The following is a 17,216-nucleotide window of genomic DNA, read 5'->3' on the forward strand; positions in this document are numbered from 1 at the left end:
ACTCTATGAATGGTTTAATCAACAGAACTAATACCCATTGTAGATTATCGTTATAATGTTGAATTTAGGAAGTAAATTATCTTTGACTCAAACTTAAAAAATTAAGCGGTTTACCTATATCCTAGTTTGAATAAGGAAAGTCGAGCGGGTGACAGTTCTTTAAAATCCTTTCAACATACGTGCTATTTCTCACTTTTTCGTCTTCATCTGTCCGGACAATTGTCAAATAATTCGTAGAAAAGTGGCGATAAATTAACCATGCCTTAATGACAGAAAACCGATATGACTAAACGATCGAAAATGATTTTGAAAGAAATATTATCAACCTCACAACTGGCACGGAGTTCTAATCTCGAAAAACCTGAATTGTGATTGCTTTCACATCTTTGCTAACCATACCGTTCTCCTTCTTCACGAGGAGATAAAAGTACCATCCAACTTGAATGTCCTATTTTAAAAGGCGAACATAATTTGAGCCTGTTGCAAATATTGGCTATGTGTTATCTCTTCGTTATCTGGATTCTCCTTTTCTTGTTGGACGTCTTCAATTTGTTATTCAGCTTATGCGCCATGCCAATATTTACCAAGCTGTCGAGATACTCTGTACCCTGGTGAAGAGCTGTTTATAACCCATGATTAAACATTTAAAAGTCTCGTAAAATTTTAATGGCTATACAAGTATAAATTTTTTTTGTTACATTTTGGGTGACTTGTTAAATGGAGGTTACGAAAGGAAAGGTTTAATTCCTGGATGATGATGAGGTCACATTGTTGTTCTTTATCACCCTCTCGTCCCTCAAGTTGTGTATTCTTATCACGTCAGTCTATTGGATAGGTAACTGGTCCCGTATTATTGGAGGGCGTCAAAAGCGTACTGATACCACCAACACCGGCACGCGGGACGGGCCACTGCCACGGAACACGTACAAAGAAAAGTTTCTTTGGGTGGCCATGGCGAGGGATAAGTTCGAATTTCATGACCCCGGCACAATTGGTTCCTCTGAGAGTTTTCTGTTCAACGGATCGAGGAAATCGAAAGGATGCCACGTCAGTGTCGTTTCTGGGATTATTCTGGTGTTTCTGGCCATTGCCATCACGGTAGGGGTTGGGTTGATAGTGCATTTCGCTGGCGATAGAGTAGTGTGTAACTGTGGCACAGGAACTGACGGAAATGGAGGGGATAATGACAGACAAATAGGAGTAACATCGAAAACGTCACCGCCCCCTATTACAGAAACAACGTTAGATCCAGATACGAAGCAATGTATCGCAAACTGTAAGCAAAATTTACTTTTTAAAAACCATTTATCTTTGATGAATAAAAGTAAGATATTGATAATGTAAGAAGTCGATGGGAGGTTTAGGTAGTAGAGGGAAAAATTATGATTTTGTGTCTCGATTTCTCGCTTTCGCATATCTGCGCAGTTGTAGGAAAGTTCGATCTAGATAATATTATCCATGTTTGTTTAAGCATACCTTATTGGTACTCTCTGACCATAGGGGCCACTAGTTGTCTGTAAAAGAATTATTGTATCGGTCCGCACTTTAATTCTGTAGAATATTTTGGAGGCCCCTGATAGTAGCCGGTCCCCAATTGGGCCGTGTCGTAAGATTCCAGGATGTGCCCCGTGTAATTGAATTATTGCTGCTAAAAATTCGATTTGTAAAACTAAGATGTGGCTGTACTGGTGTAGTCTTCCGACTCCCGAAAACATTGAATCTACGTCTTTTATTTGAATTAGTGTTAGACGGTGTATCGGCTGCCTTGCGAATCCAGCCTGGTGTCCTGGATGATAGCCGGTTTATATACCGAGAATTTGTTCTTAGGCCAAGACAACGTCAGTATTTGCAGTTTAGCTATCTATGTATAGCAGCCACAAAAAAAAAAAAAAAAAAAAAAAAAAAAAAAAAAAAAAAACAGATAAAAAAGAGGTGCAGCTATTCAGGTGTGTTGATGTTTAGGTGACACGAAACGAGAACCTCGTGATCATTCGCTAGAAATTTTGTTTCCCGTTGCATTTATCTTTTGGCGTATGTTTTCCTGACCAAAAATTTGTCAGGTGAGGGGAGATATTTTTACACGCAAACTTGCAGATTGAGAAATGTGTCGTGGCAAATAGGCCAAAATACCCTTTTATCAATAAGATATTTTTTGTAAAGGTAGGTTTTAAAATAATCGTCAAAGGAATGATCCTAGTCTCATGTTCGCATGTAGAAAACGCAAGCACGCACACATACATGTGTACAATAAGCCCCTTTGTGCCTGACCCATATACACAGAATATTCAATGTTTCCAAAGTGTATGAATTGTATGCAGGTTGATAGTTTTGTTTTAAAAGTGCACACAAACGATTGCAGAAATTACTGATAATTATTAATAATTATCATAAATGGATGATACGATGGCATCCGAATGCTACAAATGTTAGAGGACTTCTTTGTGCATTTAGAAATAGAAATAAATGAAAAAAAAATTTGGTGATAAATGGAGAGAAAAAGACAGGAATGATTGATTGCATCAGTGCTTAGGACAGTTAATTGTATAACTTACTATAACAAGTATGACTTACCTGGGGATTCTATTCAACCAGGAAGGAAAAAATTTAAAAAAAAACAAAAAAAAACGTCAATTAAAGTCCGTGTTATTAGCGAAGTCACAATTGTTGAAATTTGGGTCATTCATTAAAAAATAACGACATCCCCTTCTGGGTAAAACGTTAAGGCATGAAGTGTGTTTTACTGTCCTCATTATTGTACGGTTGTGAGGCATATATATGCGGCAAAGAGAAGGCAGCACGTGTCTAACATATAGATGTTCTTAATTTTTATTGTAGGGGAGAATTCACATTGAGAAGAGCCGAGATCTTGTTAGGCTGCGACCTAAATATGGCGGACCTATATAAAAGGAAGGCCGCTTAATCCATTAATGGTCTCTCCGCCTCTCACACGCCTCCCCGCGCGTCGTCCCTGCAGGGGCACACTAATTAAATCTCGGCTCAATTCAACCGGTCGAGGGACGACGCGTGGGGAGCCGTGTGAGAGACGGAGAGACCATTACAGGATTAAGCGGTTTTCCTTTGATGTAGGTCCGCCATATTTAGGTCGTGGTCTTATTAGACCTCGGCTCTTCTCGATGTGAATGCTCCCTAGGAGTGCGTTTTTTCACCCCTAACGATTTAGCATTATAAGAATTCGCTGTAAAGTCGTTATAAGCAAGAGTCCATCGTGTTCATAATTGTTTTATTTCTAGATCTTAAATGACAGATATGATAGACGACCCCTTCAATGTCATATAATGGTTATGTCGTTGCACAAAAAAAGTTTGTCATTGGTGGATCCAGGGTTATTTGAAGGGGGTGTCAGCGGATGCGAAGTTGGCCCCCCTACCCCCCCCCCCCCCCCCCCCCCCCCCCTTGGCGTGGGGCTGGAGGTCCGCTGAAGAGCCCCGAAAATTTTTGGTATTTTAGAGGGCGAACCATTTAGTACGATTTAGAACTATGATTCAGCGAGTCAAAATTCTAATTTCAAGAGGGGACCATTGTTATGATTTTTTTCAGAAATCGAAGGGGGGGGGGGTCAGGAACCCCTAAATCCGCCACTGGTTGTACTAGTAGATACTTTCATGTGTTAATGGCTGTAATACCGACACCCAAAGACGTAAATCAGTCAATCGATCAGCAGTGGGAAGAGAATAAGTTGTATAATTATATAATCCCAGAACTGATAGTGCATGAAATTTACAATGGTACAGTGCAAGAACACGATCTATTTGCCACAGCGAGGTTGAGACTGTCTGCGCATAATTTAGAAATCGAGAAAGGAAGGTGCTCTAAGATTCGCAGAGAGGGCCGTTTGTGTATATGCGGGGGCATGCGAATAGAAGAGCACATATATGTAGTTTGTTACTGTGCAAAAACATCTGAAATAAGAAAAACTTTCCACAGAAATTTTACAATTGTTTTAATAAATGCATATGTGCAAGAGCTTTCAAAGTGTATAAGATCATGTCTAGACGCAGTATCGTAAAAGAGGGGCTTACTATAGTTTATTATGTTTATTTTCTGGTTAAATTCATTAATATACACAAGTCGAACTTTAGGTAGTTGATGCCTAATTTAATTTTTTCATTAATCAAAGAGAAAATCAAATCAAAATGCACAACCCAGTTCAGTATGTCAGTGTGGGATTTTTAGCATCGATTATAGTAAGTATTTATTTATTAACGCCACATATGATATGAGTACATCACCCGGCCTCATGGGCCTACAAGTCACCGTTCTTTGTACATATATCAGAAACAGTATAGTATCGGTTGAAATTTCAAGCCGTCTTTCACCATGATGAGTCTCTGCAAATTTTGACGTATTGATATTTTGGAAGTACAAGTCGAGCAAATGAGAATTGATTGCAAAACCAGCAACGTTGTTCTAAGACAACGGTTTGTTAACGTAAGAAAAGTTCCTAATTTGATACGGCAAATAAATGGGCGTTTCATTTGTGTCGCTAACTATACGTATTGTGAGTCTTATCATTTTGTGGATTGTGGAGAATAAACAGCGTCTGATCACTGACTGCTAATTCACAATTCCGCCCCTCAGCATTTGATAAGAGCTCTATCTGATATTTACTACAAAATAAATGTGTAAAGTACAACTTAAATTTGTACGGAAAGATTACGTGAAGTGTTGACTTACAATGCTATGAAATCACTACCTAGTAGGCAGGTGTTTCTAATATACACTCCCATTGCAAAAAAAAAAGTATTAACGCATATTTGTACATTGCAACAAGGGAACCCATAGATTTAATTTTACTATTACATAACAACTACATGTACGCAATTGATCATTGTGTAAATTGGGGCTATGAGTTGTAGAAGACTGGTCTGCCTGGCGTCTTAGTGAGAGGGAGACCAGGAACCGTCTACGTCGAGTCAGATGGTATACGGAACTCTGGGATGGACACCAACCAACAACTGGGTATTGGTTTTGTTCTCTGAGGAAGGCAGGTTAAGCGTTCTGAGTAGTGATGTACGCGTAAGGGTTTGGAGAACAGCTGGTAAGAAGTAACTTACCAATTTTCTGCCTTCGGTCGACAGGACGCAGCCCATATAAGTCATGGTAGGGGTGTACTTGCTACTATGGTGTAAGCGAGCTGGCAGTGGTCAACGAGAAACTTAACGCAGAGCAATGCCTACCCTCTACCAGGGTTGCAGGCAAATTTGACAGAGAATCACATGACTATTTATCTAAAGACAATATCTGTGAGTATCTCGTGAAAAATCAATCTGTCGCCCTGGTAGAGGGAAAGCAATCTCTAGGAGTCAGATTATCTCAGACTTGGATCCATCGACATTGGTATTTCAAAGAACAGATGGCGTCATCCGGGTTTATGACAGTTACACGAGGTACATTGTGCTGAAATTCCTCATGGCAAAACATTCCCTTTTAGGTCAATGTGGCATTTCTCGCTAATGTATGCTTCCTTGAACATGATATTTGCTTTTCCTTATAAAGTCCCGATAATTCATCAATACCTTTTAGGTCACTGTGGCATTCATCGCTAATCCATGCTTTCTTGAACATGATATTTGCTTTTCCTTATAAAGTCCAGATAATTCATCAATACCTTTTAGGTCACTGTGGCATTCATCGCTAATCCATGCTTTCTTGAACATGATATTTGCTTTTACTTATAAAGTCCCGATAATTCATCTTTATAATTGATCACCAGATGGAACCCAAACGAAAAAAAAAGCAAATATACTTTAATTTGAAGTTAATAAAACACTAACGGGCTGATTAAATAGTGCATGTTGACTTGTTGAGCTACGTTTGAACTTACTGTTGACTAAGTTTGAACTTATTGAAATTGCAGATGCAATATTCTGTTGGAATATTTCATCATCTTTAGCAAAGCTGAAATGCCCCCATTGTTCTTGGACACTAAACACTTCAAAGAGGCGCTGTAAACACGCCCCTCTAATTTCACCTATAGGTTATCCAAAGCAATTAATATCACATTAAACAGTATCGTCATTCTCGTACAAAAAATTGTTAAAAGTTTAAACTATATTTATGGCCGTTAAGAGGAACGCCTGATGTGTTAATATTTTAACCATTGAATTGGTGCTGCAATCTCGAAACATTTATGACTATATTTAGTAGAATTCTGTCTCTTTTACGTTTTATTCCTTTTATCAGATTTAAAACAAATATTAATGGTTTGAGACATTTGTGTATTGACACCAATAATTTTATCAAACTTAGCTTTTCTAAAATTTTGCTAAATTCCATTAAGCCAGAAGAACGAGAAAAAATGCTCTTGCATCTCAGTGTTGCCTGCATTTCAGGATTTACGACATTATATTTATTAGCCTACTCAATATCAAGTGGATGACTGTAAAAATATGGAAAGCTAAACATGGTATTTTTTAATGTAATTGAGATTAGATTCTTAGCCCTTAGCCATTTGTATCAATTAGAATAGTCATCAGATGAGTATAAAATTCGTTAAACATACATTTATGTAACGAATATGACCTACTTAAATGTTAAAAGCCATTAGACCAACAAGATAGAACATGAAAGTAGCTTTTTTTATACTCTTTATTGTCACGTACCTAAAAACCTCCCAAAAAGGATACACATACAAATATACAAATTTTTACTCAATTTCCTCAATTATTTTTCTTATCACTGCTTACACTATTTATCTTGCGTAATGCTTCAGGTCCTTGTATCGGGGATTTATTAGTTCATTTCTTTATTTTATTTTATTTTATTTATTTATTTATTTATTTATTTATTTATTTATTTATTTATTTATTTATTTATTTATTTATTTTTTGACGAATAGTTCGGAAATATTTCTTGATTTGATTTAACTGTCTGTGAGTTGTCATAAGCATTTCACGGTGCCATTGAGTTCCATAGAGGACGAATACAAAAATATATACGGTTTTTGTAATAGTTAAGAGTTTAACTTAATTCTAGTACTGCCTGCACCATCTACGATTTTTTTTATAAATCAGTAAACCCGTGCAACACCTAATAATGGGGATAATAGGGTGTATCAATATAACTAACGTAAAATGATATTTGTGGTGACTTTCCTGTATACCGAGTATATAGAGACGAGCTACTGCTTTGGTGTTTTGGCTTTGGTAGGGTGATCTCGCCATGCGCGAGGGGGTTCAGCCAAAAATGATGGAGACTTGACAGGCGCGTGACAAAGTAAAACACGGTTGACGGTCGTGCTCAGTTTGTTTTGTCAGATAACCACTCCCCTATGTTATGGATAAGTCATTTGTTTGTGCCTTCTGTTAATATGTGACAGGTTCTGACGACAGACATGAAGAGGCTATTCTTGTTTGTTTATCGAATGACTATGTAACTATTCGAACAAGACAATTCCTTTTATGGGCTTGGCTGCTGCCAACAGATAATAATTATATTAATGGATCAGGATGACTTCGAAAATGGAAGAAGGGGGAAATGATAACAATAAGAACAATGTTAGTAAATAGATAAGACAATAATAATAATAATAATAATAATAATAATAATAATTATAATTTGCCAGTAATTTACGTGTAATTATTTGTGTCAAGATCCTTGAGCTAATGCTTCAAAAGGAAAGAATTAAATATTTTTTTCTGCACATCGTAGAAAGAAATCATGCACGTTTCCTCACTGAAGAAAATTGATTATCCTTTTTAGCATGTAGGACCTAACTACCGATCTCATTGAATAACCCTGAAAAGTCGGCTATAAAACTGTTTGACATGTCATGAATTTGAAACGTCCGTGTAAAAACTATTATCAGGTTATGTGAACCATATCGCGTCTTATTCTGAGATTTTTAAACTTGCTGCTTTGAAATATCTTAAACCATTAAAAGATAAAAGAGAAAAAAATCTGCCTTGTGTCACTTCGAAATCTGAAATGTTCAGGTTTGGGTTCCTTTTACAATGCACATTTAAAAGCATGGATCTTGTTTACGTGTATATTAAAATAGTTAATCATTAAGATGAATGGACTAACTTTTTTATATAAAAATAAAGAGAACCAGTAGACCTTTACAATATACTGTATGTAGACATATAAAGTAGTTTTCCTCTTCAAGGCCTACTATACTGTAGGCCTACCTTATAAGTTTTTCAGAGTAAACATGCCGCTTTTTATTGATTAATGCGTGTTGATATTAGATGTAGCCTATGTATCCTTATTAGACAAAAAATTTATATATATACATTTAAGTATAAGCTTCTGCTTAACTATGCAGGGGCCCAAAAAAACGCTTTGTGTCATACATGTACGTGTATGTTTTATGGTACAGGGGCGGACCCAGAGATATTTTCTGACAGTCTTCCACATTATCTTTGTTGATCCATCTAAAATTTTTGACCGTCTTCCGACAGAAAAATTTAGGTACTCATCAATGTAAACTTAGAAATTTGACCGTCTTCCGGAAGACCCAGAAGACCGCCTCAATCCGCCCCTGTGGTATAAGGGTCTGTCTTGGAAAACCTATCTGAGTGGAGGCTTGAAACGTTTGCCTCAAAGACCACGTGCGTTTTAGGGTTCAACTGAAAGGGTAATAATGCTTGTCCTATATCCTAAATACATACTGGTACGTAGGCCTACATTCCCAGACCCTATCGTACTAACTTTGGATCGAAGTATCTCCGAGGGGATTCTCGCTTAATTGCAATTAACTTGGGCGGCTTAGATGTCTGTCACGCCTGCTGAGGCTGATAGGGGGTAATTAACTATCGTTTAGCAGCTTTAGTGGGCGTCCCAGGCGTCGAAGCCGCTTGGGCTGAAAGCAATTTAGCGAGGGACCCGGTGGAGATGGACCGCGATCCTGCTAGATCGATCTAGGGATGGGAACCCAGTCTTTAAGCTCCTCGGGCAATGAATGGTGCTTCACAATCGGAGGTTTAGGCGACTCTTTACCTGTATAAAATATAACTGGAAAATATGCTCCCTTTTAAGCAGTAAAGATGAATTTTGGAAAAGATTTTGGCAAAGATTGTCTGTTTCTCCCTTGAAAAAGAAAATATGAAAAGAAAGCAGTTTAGAAAGGTGTACAAAAATTAATTTAAGCGGGTTTAGGTTACTAGTACATCCCATTATACCCCAAAGTGTTACTCCCTGCATCATTACTACCCCGCATCACTATTCCTTTGTACTGTTACTTTCCTGCATTGTTGGGGTGTAATGGTCTGGGAATGAAAAGACCCCAATTTTAAGGGGAATTTAAAGCTGAAATCATTGTTTTGGCCTTCGACAAAACACATAGGAGTCAAAAAGCGAAATTAAGAATTGATGTTTTTTTTTAAGCCTAAGAATTATAGTAAGGGATTTTGAAATACATGTTTCAATCACAGTTTAATGTTCTTTTTTTCATTAAAATATCTATCACTTCATATGTTTTGATATTAAGGTGAAGCTGGTATCTTTCCAACATGCAGTCCTGGAACAACAATGGCCAACCCTGGTGTAACAACACCGAAGACTCCAGAAAAAGTAACAGATGTGCGGTTACCTACTGGTCTTATTCCTGTGCACTACAAGTTAAAACTGCAGCCAGATATGTATGGGGACAATCCAGAAAATTTCCTTTTCAGTGGAGCGGTAGAAATTTTCATCCATTGCCAAGTTAGCACAAACAATATCACCCTTCATATTAATAAGCTGACCATCAAGAATTCATCCCTTGCTTTAGTGGAACAAAACGGTAACAGAGTTGTGGATTACAGTCACTACGAGGTGGATGAAGCAAGGCAGTTCTTTATTTTACACCTTCGCTCAAGCCTTTCAGCAGGGATGAATTATACACTGAACATGGAGTTTGAGGGTCCTCTTAAACCAGATTTAAAAGGCCTATATCTCAGCCAATACAAACGTGGAAATAACTCTGTGTATGGCATATATATAAATTATAATAATTATTTTAAAGGAATGAATTTGAATGACTGAATAGTGCTTTAACTAGTTATTAATGACTAGATTGCTGAATAAATTTATTTAAGATAACAAGATTTACAAGTAGCTTACTTAAAAACCAAAGATATTGACACATACAAGTCCCTTCACTATGACCCAAAGAACAAGGCTTAACAAAACAATTTGGCTCCCCTTTTGCATGATATATTTATTTGGGATAATTACAATCTCGAAAAAAAAAACAAATTATGACCATATGAATACTTTGTGGATGTTCATGTAGATAAAATGAAATATTTTATTGTTGCTATTATAATTTATTTTTCCTTCCTTTGTAGCTATATAGCTACAACCCAAATGCAGGCTACAGATGCAAGGAAAGCTTTCCCCTGCTTTGATGAACCTGCATTTAAAGCTGTCTTTGAAGTGACTTTGGTCAGGAAAGGCCATATGAAATCTTTGTCTAATATGCCTCAAACAAAAACTGAGCTGAAGTAAGTTTTCCAACTATTTGCATTATATTTTTGTTTATTTCTTAACAAATGGACTTAATCAAATGCTCAATTAATATATCAGTTTTTTGCAATTTATTTATTACCCCTGTGATAATTTTTAATCGGAGATAAAATATACACCAAAGCAGCCACTGAAATTAATTTTGTGAAGCCCACACCCTTAGATTTTTTAAAAACATTTAACATGTGAAAAGTAGTATTCTTATAAAGAAGAATTTTTGGAATCTGTTTGATCAATATTTTTAACAGTAATCGGTCTTTATCAGTGATTACCTGACTTTGGACATGGTTCATGTCTATCAGTATGTTAAACATTACCCCATTAAATGTATAATTCATGAATTTTTATCTATTCCAGTGCTGATGGCTGGTATGAAGACCATTATGAGCCCACAGTTAAAATGTCCACATACCTACTTGCATTTGTCGTCTGTGATTTTGTATCTGTAGAAAAAAATACAACCAAAGGAACAGTGGTAAGGTTGTTGGATAGAAGTACAAATATACCTTCTCTGAAACAACACATTACAATGACAGTTGTGAATATTTTATTTCATTTAGAGAATTGGTACAATGTACATTCAGATGGCATTTATACATAGAGTACAGACTTTATCTGCAATTTTTTAAATGTCCCCCTTCAAGTTAAATAATACACTTAAAGTGTCCAGAAATTTTATGTATTGTAAGGAGAATTTGGATGACATTTTGATAATTACTTTATCATCTAACTCACATATTTTGTGAAAATAACTTGCACTGTCATCAAGTTTAATTTGGCAAAAATATCTTTAATTCAATAAAATTTACTTTACATTTGCACCGGAGTATGCTGGATAAATTTACTTATTCATTTTAATTGGTCAAAGTTTGTTTTTCAACTAAGCACCTCCTTGGCATTTTACAGAAATACAGATTAACAAAATAAGAGTGACTGATAAACCTTATCTACAAATATCAAGTTCTAAGCATAAGGACACTAGATCCAGTTCAAGCACAGGAAACATTAATGCAGCAAACAAAACAAGAGAATGAATTTACTTATTCATTTTAATTGGTCAAAGTTTAATTGTTTTCCACTAAGCACCTCCTTGGCAATTTATAGAAATACAGATTAACAAAATAAGAGTGACTGATAAACCTTATCTACAAATATCAAGTTCTAAGCATAAGGACTCTAGATCAAATTCCAGTTAAAGCACAGGTGAAACAATGCAGCAAACAAAACAAGAGAATGAATTTATGGCCCTAATTCATGTACCATGATTATAACTTGCACACCTGTGTTTCACACATGGACAGCACTGCAGGATCTAGTTTAAGCAAGGAGTTACAACAGTTGTAACTCCTTGGTATAAGTGATCTGTATGATATTTTGTAATAACCCCTTTAAGCTTTTGCTTGGATTTATAAGACTGATGAGATATTTTAATGATTATGTAAATTAATTTTGAGAGCTGACTTGGAAACAGAACTACCAGATTAGACAGGTAACAGGTATACACTGTGAGGCATCACTGTCACTTTTATTTTATGCCTCACAAAGTAAATGAAGTAGTTTATTTGTCACACTGTTCCTACCTGTGCAAAGTAAATAGCACCTGTCAGTTGGTAAAATCAGCAAGTTACCCACACTTCCAATTTTGGGGGATGTTAATTGATGGAATACACCTGCAGCTTTCACAAGTAGCTAGTGTCAAGTGACCATGCAAAGTGATCAGAGTACATTTTACTGTAGTGCAATGGTTGAGGTGTAAGCATGACAGGTTAACATTGGCTGATGACTCAATAACTTTTTGACTTTCTTGTGATACCAATAGTTAATATACACAATGTGCATGAGTGATAAAATTAAACAGTGTGTTAAATGCTCAACACTTAATGGAGTTGGTAATGATACTCAGTATACATTTTGACATTTGGTTTAAACCATAAATTATCAAAATATTGAAAAGAGGTGCACAGAAGATCCAAATACAATGACTAACTACCTTCTTTTGGATGCAAAAATGAATGACTAATTTGATACATATACATTGTAGCTGTCTGAATTTTTTAAGTATGTTTATACACCATTAGTATACCATAAGTACCTTGTTTGTGCAATGCTGTTGGAAAAAAACTGAACAGCAAACTAGCTACAATATATTTTTAGGTATAGTAAAAGTATAAGTATACAGCTACTGTAATTGGCCAATTTACTAAGATTCTTTTATTGTTTTTTACAGGTGAAAGTTTGGTCAAGACCAGAGGCAATTAATCAAACACAGTATGCCCTTGAGGCAGGAGTTGCCATTCTGGAGTATTTTGAAGCTTATTATGATGTACCTTATCCTTTGCCAAAGCAAGGTAAGTTAATTTAGGGGTATTTGTATTAACACTTTTTACAAAGATTGTTGATTACATAAATATTAAAAAATTCTATATTATTAGTTTGAAAAAAATTGTATCAATAGAGACCCAATACAAATAAGTCCTCATTAAAATGAATCCCTGATGGTGGATCGGCTCACATTATAAAATTGTATATCAAAACATTACACACCGGTGATCTCTGACTATTCTCAGTTGAGTGATATGGTGTTTTAAAAGAGGTGTGCAGGAATTTTGTTATTCAGGATGGATGGGTGTGTGAGGGGATATTTTTAATTTAGTATATAATTTTCATCAAAGTAATTATGCCATTTCTCACTACAGGTTCTAAAGTCAAAACATAAACTGGTTATGATTTTGAAAACAGGCATTTAAAATTGTTTGCAATGGATGGATTCTGTTACTAAAAACTTGGGCATTACTGACATATGCAATAAACAATTTAAAATCAGTTGTTGTTTTTTTTTCACACATATATATATAGATACGATAAAATAGACTTGGCAGACATAAAGTTTGATAAATCTGATAATGCAATATACCATCATTTATTAAGTACCATTTATATGGCCAAACTTTTTTCGTCCTATCTAGACATGATAGCCATCCCAGACTTTGCTGCTGGAGCCATGGAAAATTGGGGTCTGATTACTTACAGGGAGACGGCTCTGCTTTATGACCCTGCTGTGTCCTCATTAGGCAACAAGCAGTCTGTGGCCATCATTGTGTCTCATGAGCTAGCACATCAGGTACTGTAATTTGATCCTTGTTGTTCAACATTTTTTATTCTCTGAAAAAGAATTTTGACAGCATAGAATTTGACTGAAAAGAAAATCTTGGATAATGCTTGGCCGACATGCATTTTTGTGAAATGGTACTCTGAAAGTAAAAAAATAAATGCTTGAAATCTTTGGGGGGAAAAAATCACAGAAGTTACTATGTAAGAAAATGCAACTTAAACCCTGCCTTTTGTGCTTATTTGTGTTAATTGACACTCGAAGAATACGGAGGAAATGTCAAGAGATCTATTGTGTTACATAAAAAGTTTTTTAGTTCTGCATCTATTGAAACCGTTTGGTAAAAAGATATCAAATGTTTGTACATGAGATGTAGACTCTAAGTACACTCCATTAAACATGAATGGAAAGTAAAAAAAATACCAAAAATACTTAGGAGAAAAACAGTGTCAGTATGAGGAAAAACTGTTCATTTTATGAATAAGTATTTGCTTATGTTTTCTAACAATATTCTGATATACGAACAGAAAACTAAGCAAATTTTATTATTATTTTCCTTCTAGTGGTTTGGTAACCTTGTGTCTCCACTGTGGTGGGATGACCTGTGGCTTAATGAAGGATTTGCAAGCTATGTGGAATACCTGGGGGTGGATAACTTTGCAAAAGAATTTAAACTGGTATATAAAATATAATTTTGTAGTAAGAGGCCAGAATTATCCCATATCCATTTTTAATTAGATTTTTCACTGAATATTAATAAATTATGTATTATTTTCTTCTTTGATATTTAGTTAGTTACTTCAGGGAAACGGAAGTCACCTGCTTGTAAGCTGTCTAGTATCTTACAAAAATTACGTAAGGAAAGGATAAGATAGTATCAAGATACCAAGATTTCATTGATAGATTGTAATTTATTATTGATGTAACATTTTTTCATTCCAGGGGTTGAGATTCCCATCAATAGACATTCAAGGAGTATTCAGACCTGATGGTTTGGCAAGTTCCCATCCCATCTATGTCCCAGTGGGCCATCCAGATGAGATCATTGAGATATTTGACTCTATCTCTTACAACAAGGTTGGTTATTACAAAACAGTCATTATAGATTCACAATTTTTACATTATTTACCTCCTCTTTAGATCTGTTAAATGCTGCACTCCACCTGCTTCATTTGCTAATATTATCTCTGTCCCTCGGTTGATGAACAACTGTCACACATACATCATAGAAAACCCCGCCTCTTTCTCCTTTTATGAATATCTGATGTAGAAAACAACAGTGTCCACCAGAAAGAAGCTAGTTACATGTGGAAAAAAAATTTAAATAATTGTGACAATTGAAGGCAAAAGCTGTTTTCCTGTTTCCCCGTTGAAGGCAAATATTGTTCCCCTTTCAAAGTAAGTGATTTTAGAATCACAAACAATTCTAATAGATAGATTGAAAGTACTTGAAAAAATATAAAATTTTAAATTGTTATTATATCTTTTATTTACGTATGTATGTATGTTGTTTGAATGCCATTTTAATGCTATTTTATAATTTAAAATTGGTTTCCAATTATTTGTAGCAGTCTAAAATTACTACCAGACATTGATTCAAAAATTGACTTCTGGATCTTATGATGGCAGTAGTACAGACTGCATAAGACTATCAATCAACTTTATAGAATAGATATATGCAAGAAAGCCTCCAATGTTTTATAAATCTATATGAATGCACTGTTTTAATCTGTATGAATGCATATTTTTTATCTAGGGAGCATCCATTATCCGCATGATGAGCTACTTTCTTACTGAGGATACATTTAGGAAAGGACTTACGGTGAGCTCTACCAAAATTGTAACAATGTATGAAGTTGTATATATATATATATATAAAAGGAAATTCTAGAAACTTGAACCGAAAAAACTTAAATAAACATTTACATTTGTTTTTGCTTTTGAAAGGCCTCTATACTCTACATGTGGTATCTAGATTGAGATCTGTAATGTGAACTTTACACAAAAAGCTATACAAACTAGACTTTTTGCATGATTTTGCATGGTGACAGCTTTCATTTCAAAAGATGCTTTACAATTTTCATTTAGAGTTATCTTCGCAAGCATGCGTATGATGTAGCCACCCATGATGATCTTTGGACTTCACTGTCTCAGGTAAAGAAGCAGTAGAGAAATATGGAGTAAAATGTTTGAAAATACCCCCAAAACATGAATAAGTTTTTGTCAGTTCAGAATGGAAGAAATTGTTTATGTGTGTGTACATATACTGAAGATTAACATTATTGTTTCCTCTCTATTTTTTTATTAAGATTTTCAAGTGGGACAAACTATTTGAAATCTTCAATTAAAGTGCAACTCATTTCCTGTATAGGAGGCTAGAAGTCACCAAAAACTGAAGGCTTGTATGAATAGCACATTCTTGCCACTTTTCCCGGAGTCGATCTTTTAATTTGCTGAATAACTTCTTTTTTTGACATTTTGAACACAGGAGGCTACAGGCATTGATGTCAAACAGGTGATGGACACATGGACACTACAGATGGGCTACCCTGTGGTCAAGATAGACCTGGACAACACCACCCCGACTGGTGCTGTACGTGTGACCCAGAAACATTTCCTGATTGACCCCTCTGTGGAGCCCAGTCCTAAGTACCCAAGTCCATATAAGTGAGCTATAATCCAACTATTATGTCCAAACAATTAATGTTAATTTTACATGTATGAGGTATATTAATTATTACATATGATAGTTTTTAATTCTTTAAAATCTTATGCTTGACTTTGTGTTTAGTATGATAGTGTGGATCTGCAGTCACATGACAGGAGAAGAGGTCCTTTTCTGTCAATGTAAATTATTTTCAGCTGTCTACAAAGGGGCAGTCAAATACCTTCATGGTCTATAACATTAAAGACAGACAGATGGGGTAAACACAGAGTGTTTTCTTTACAAAAATCTCCTGTTATCATGTGACATCTTCTTGGCTAAATAGTTTCATCAAATCAATTCTATGTGGCAAAGAAGAGTGCTTACAGTGCACAGTTTATATTTCAAGTTATACTCAGATGACTGATTTTATGAAAATTTCAGTTATAAATGGGAGATTCCTCTGACATTGACTACCTCCAAGCAACCAAGGTGGGAGGGGAATAGAATCAAGTGGATGTCACAAACAGATAGTAGGAATCATGTTTTATTTTCTATTTTTAAAGATCTATATAATCACCAAAAAGTTCTCAAACATTGTTATTTTAAATAATTGTAAAATAACCATATAAGCTAAAGTTAATATTTTTACCAATTATTGATTTTAATGCACCCACCATTCTTTACTTTTTAATATACACTGAAGATTTTTCCACTATACACTTCATAGTTTTTTAATTACCGAAAAACAGTTTTATGTTTCCCAACTGTTTTGGTCTAGTGTGTGTGTTTATTAACTTTTATAATTTTTTCCTTATTTTTATATAATATATAAAGATATTATGAAATGTTTAGAAAGTTGATGAATGTTTATAAATACAATCATTTTTTAAAGATTGCTAACTATAACTATTATAGGGATATAAGTAAAATTGTTTCTTAGAATAGGACTTAAACATGATAAAATGAATTCTTTCATTGTTTAGATTGAAT

General features: G+C 35.1%; 1 protein-coding gene across 7 annotated transcripts in view; it reads left to right on the plus strand.

The window, feature by feature from the left end:
• Positions 1–376: 376 nt before the first annotated feature.
• Positions 377–17,216, plus strand: part of LOC106172388 (uncharacterized) — an 80,605-nt gene continuing 63,765 nt past the window's right edge. For 2 of the 7 annotated variants that reach the window (XM_087006623.1, XM_087006622.1), the window contains exons 1-12: positions 377–1,276; positions 9,452–9,929; positions 10,293–10,448; positions 10,828–10,945; positions 12,698–12,818; positions 13,437–13,591; positions 14,143–14,256; positions 14,522–14,656; positions 15,336–15,401; positions 15,668–15,733; positions 16,068–16,246; positions 16,668–16,756. In XM_087006623.1, the coding sequence (XP_086862749.1) occupies positions 952–1,276; positions 9,452–9,929; positions 10,293–10,448; positions 10,828–10,945; positions 12,698–12,818; positions 13,437–13,591; positions 14,143–14,256; positions 14,522–14,656; positions 15,336–15,401; positions 15,668–15,733; positions 16,068–16,246; positions 16,668–16,756 (2,002 nt within the window). In that variant the 5' untranslated portion in view covers positions 377–951. The remainder of the gene's footprint in view (positions 1,277–9,451; positions 9,930–10,292; positions 10,449–10,827; positions 10,946–12,697; positions 12,819–13,436; positions 13,592–14,142; positions 14,257–14,521; positions 14,657–15,335; positions 15,402–15,667; positions 15,734–16,067; positions 16,247–16,667; positions 16,757–17,216) is intronic. The other 5 variants (XM_087006621.1, XM_087006620.1, XM_087006618.1 and 2 more) reach the window with 3 other exon arrangements.

Source organism: Lingula anatina, chromosome 2, assembly GCF_051362555.1.
Source record: "Lingula anatina isolate TDL-2025a chromosome 2, LinAna3.0, whole genome shotgun sequence".
Taxonomy (NCBI): domain Eukaryota; kingdom Metazoa; phylum Brachiopoda; class Lingulata; order Lingulida; family Lingulidae; genus Lingula; species Lingula anatina.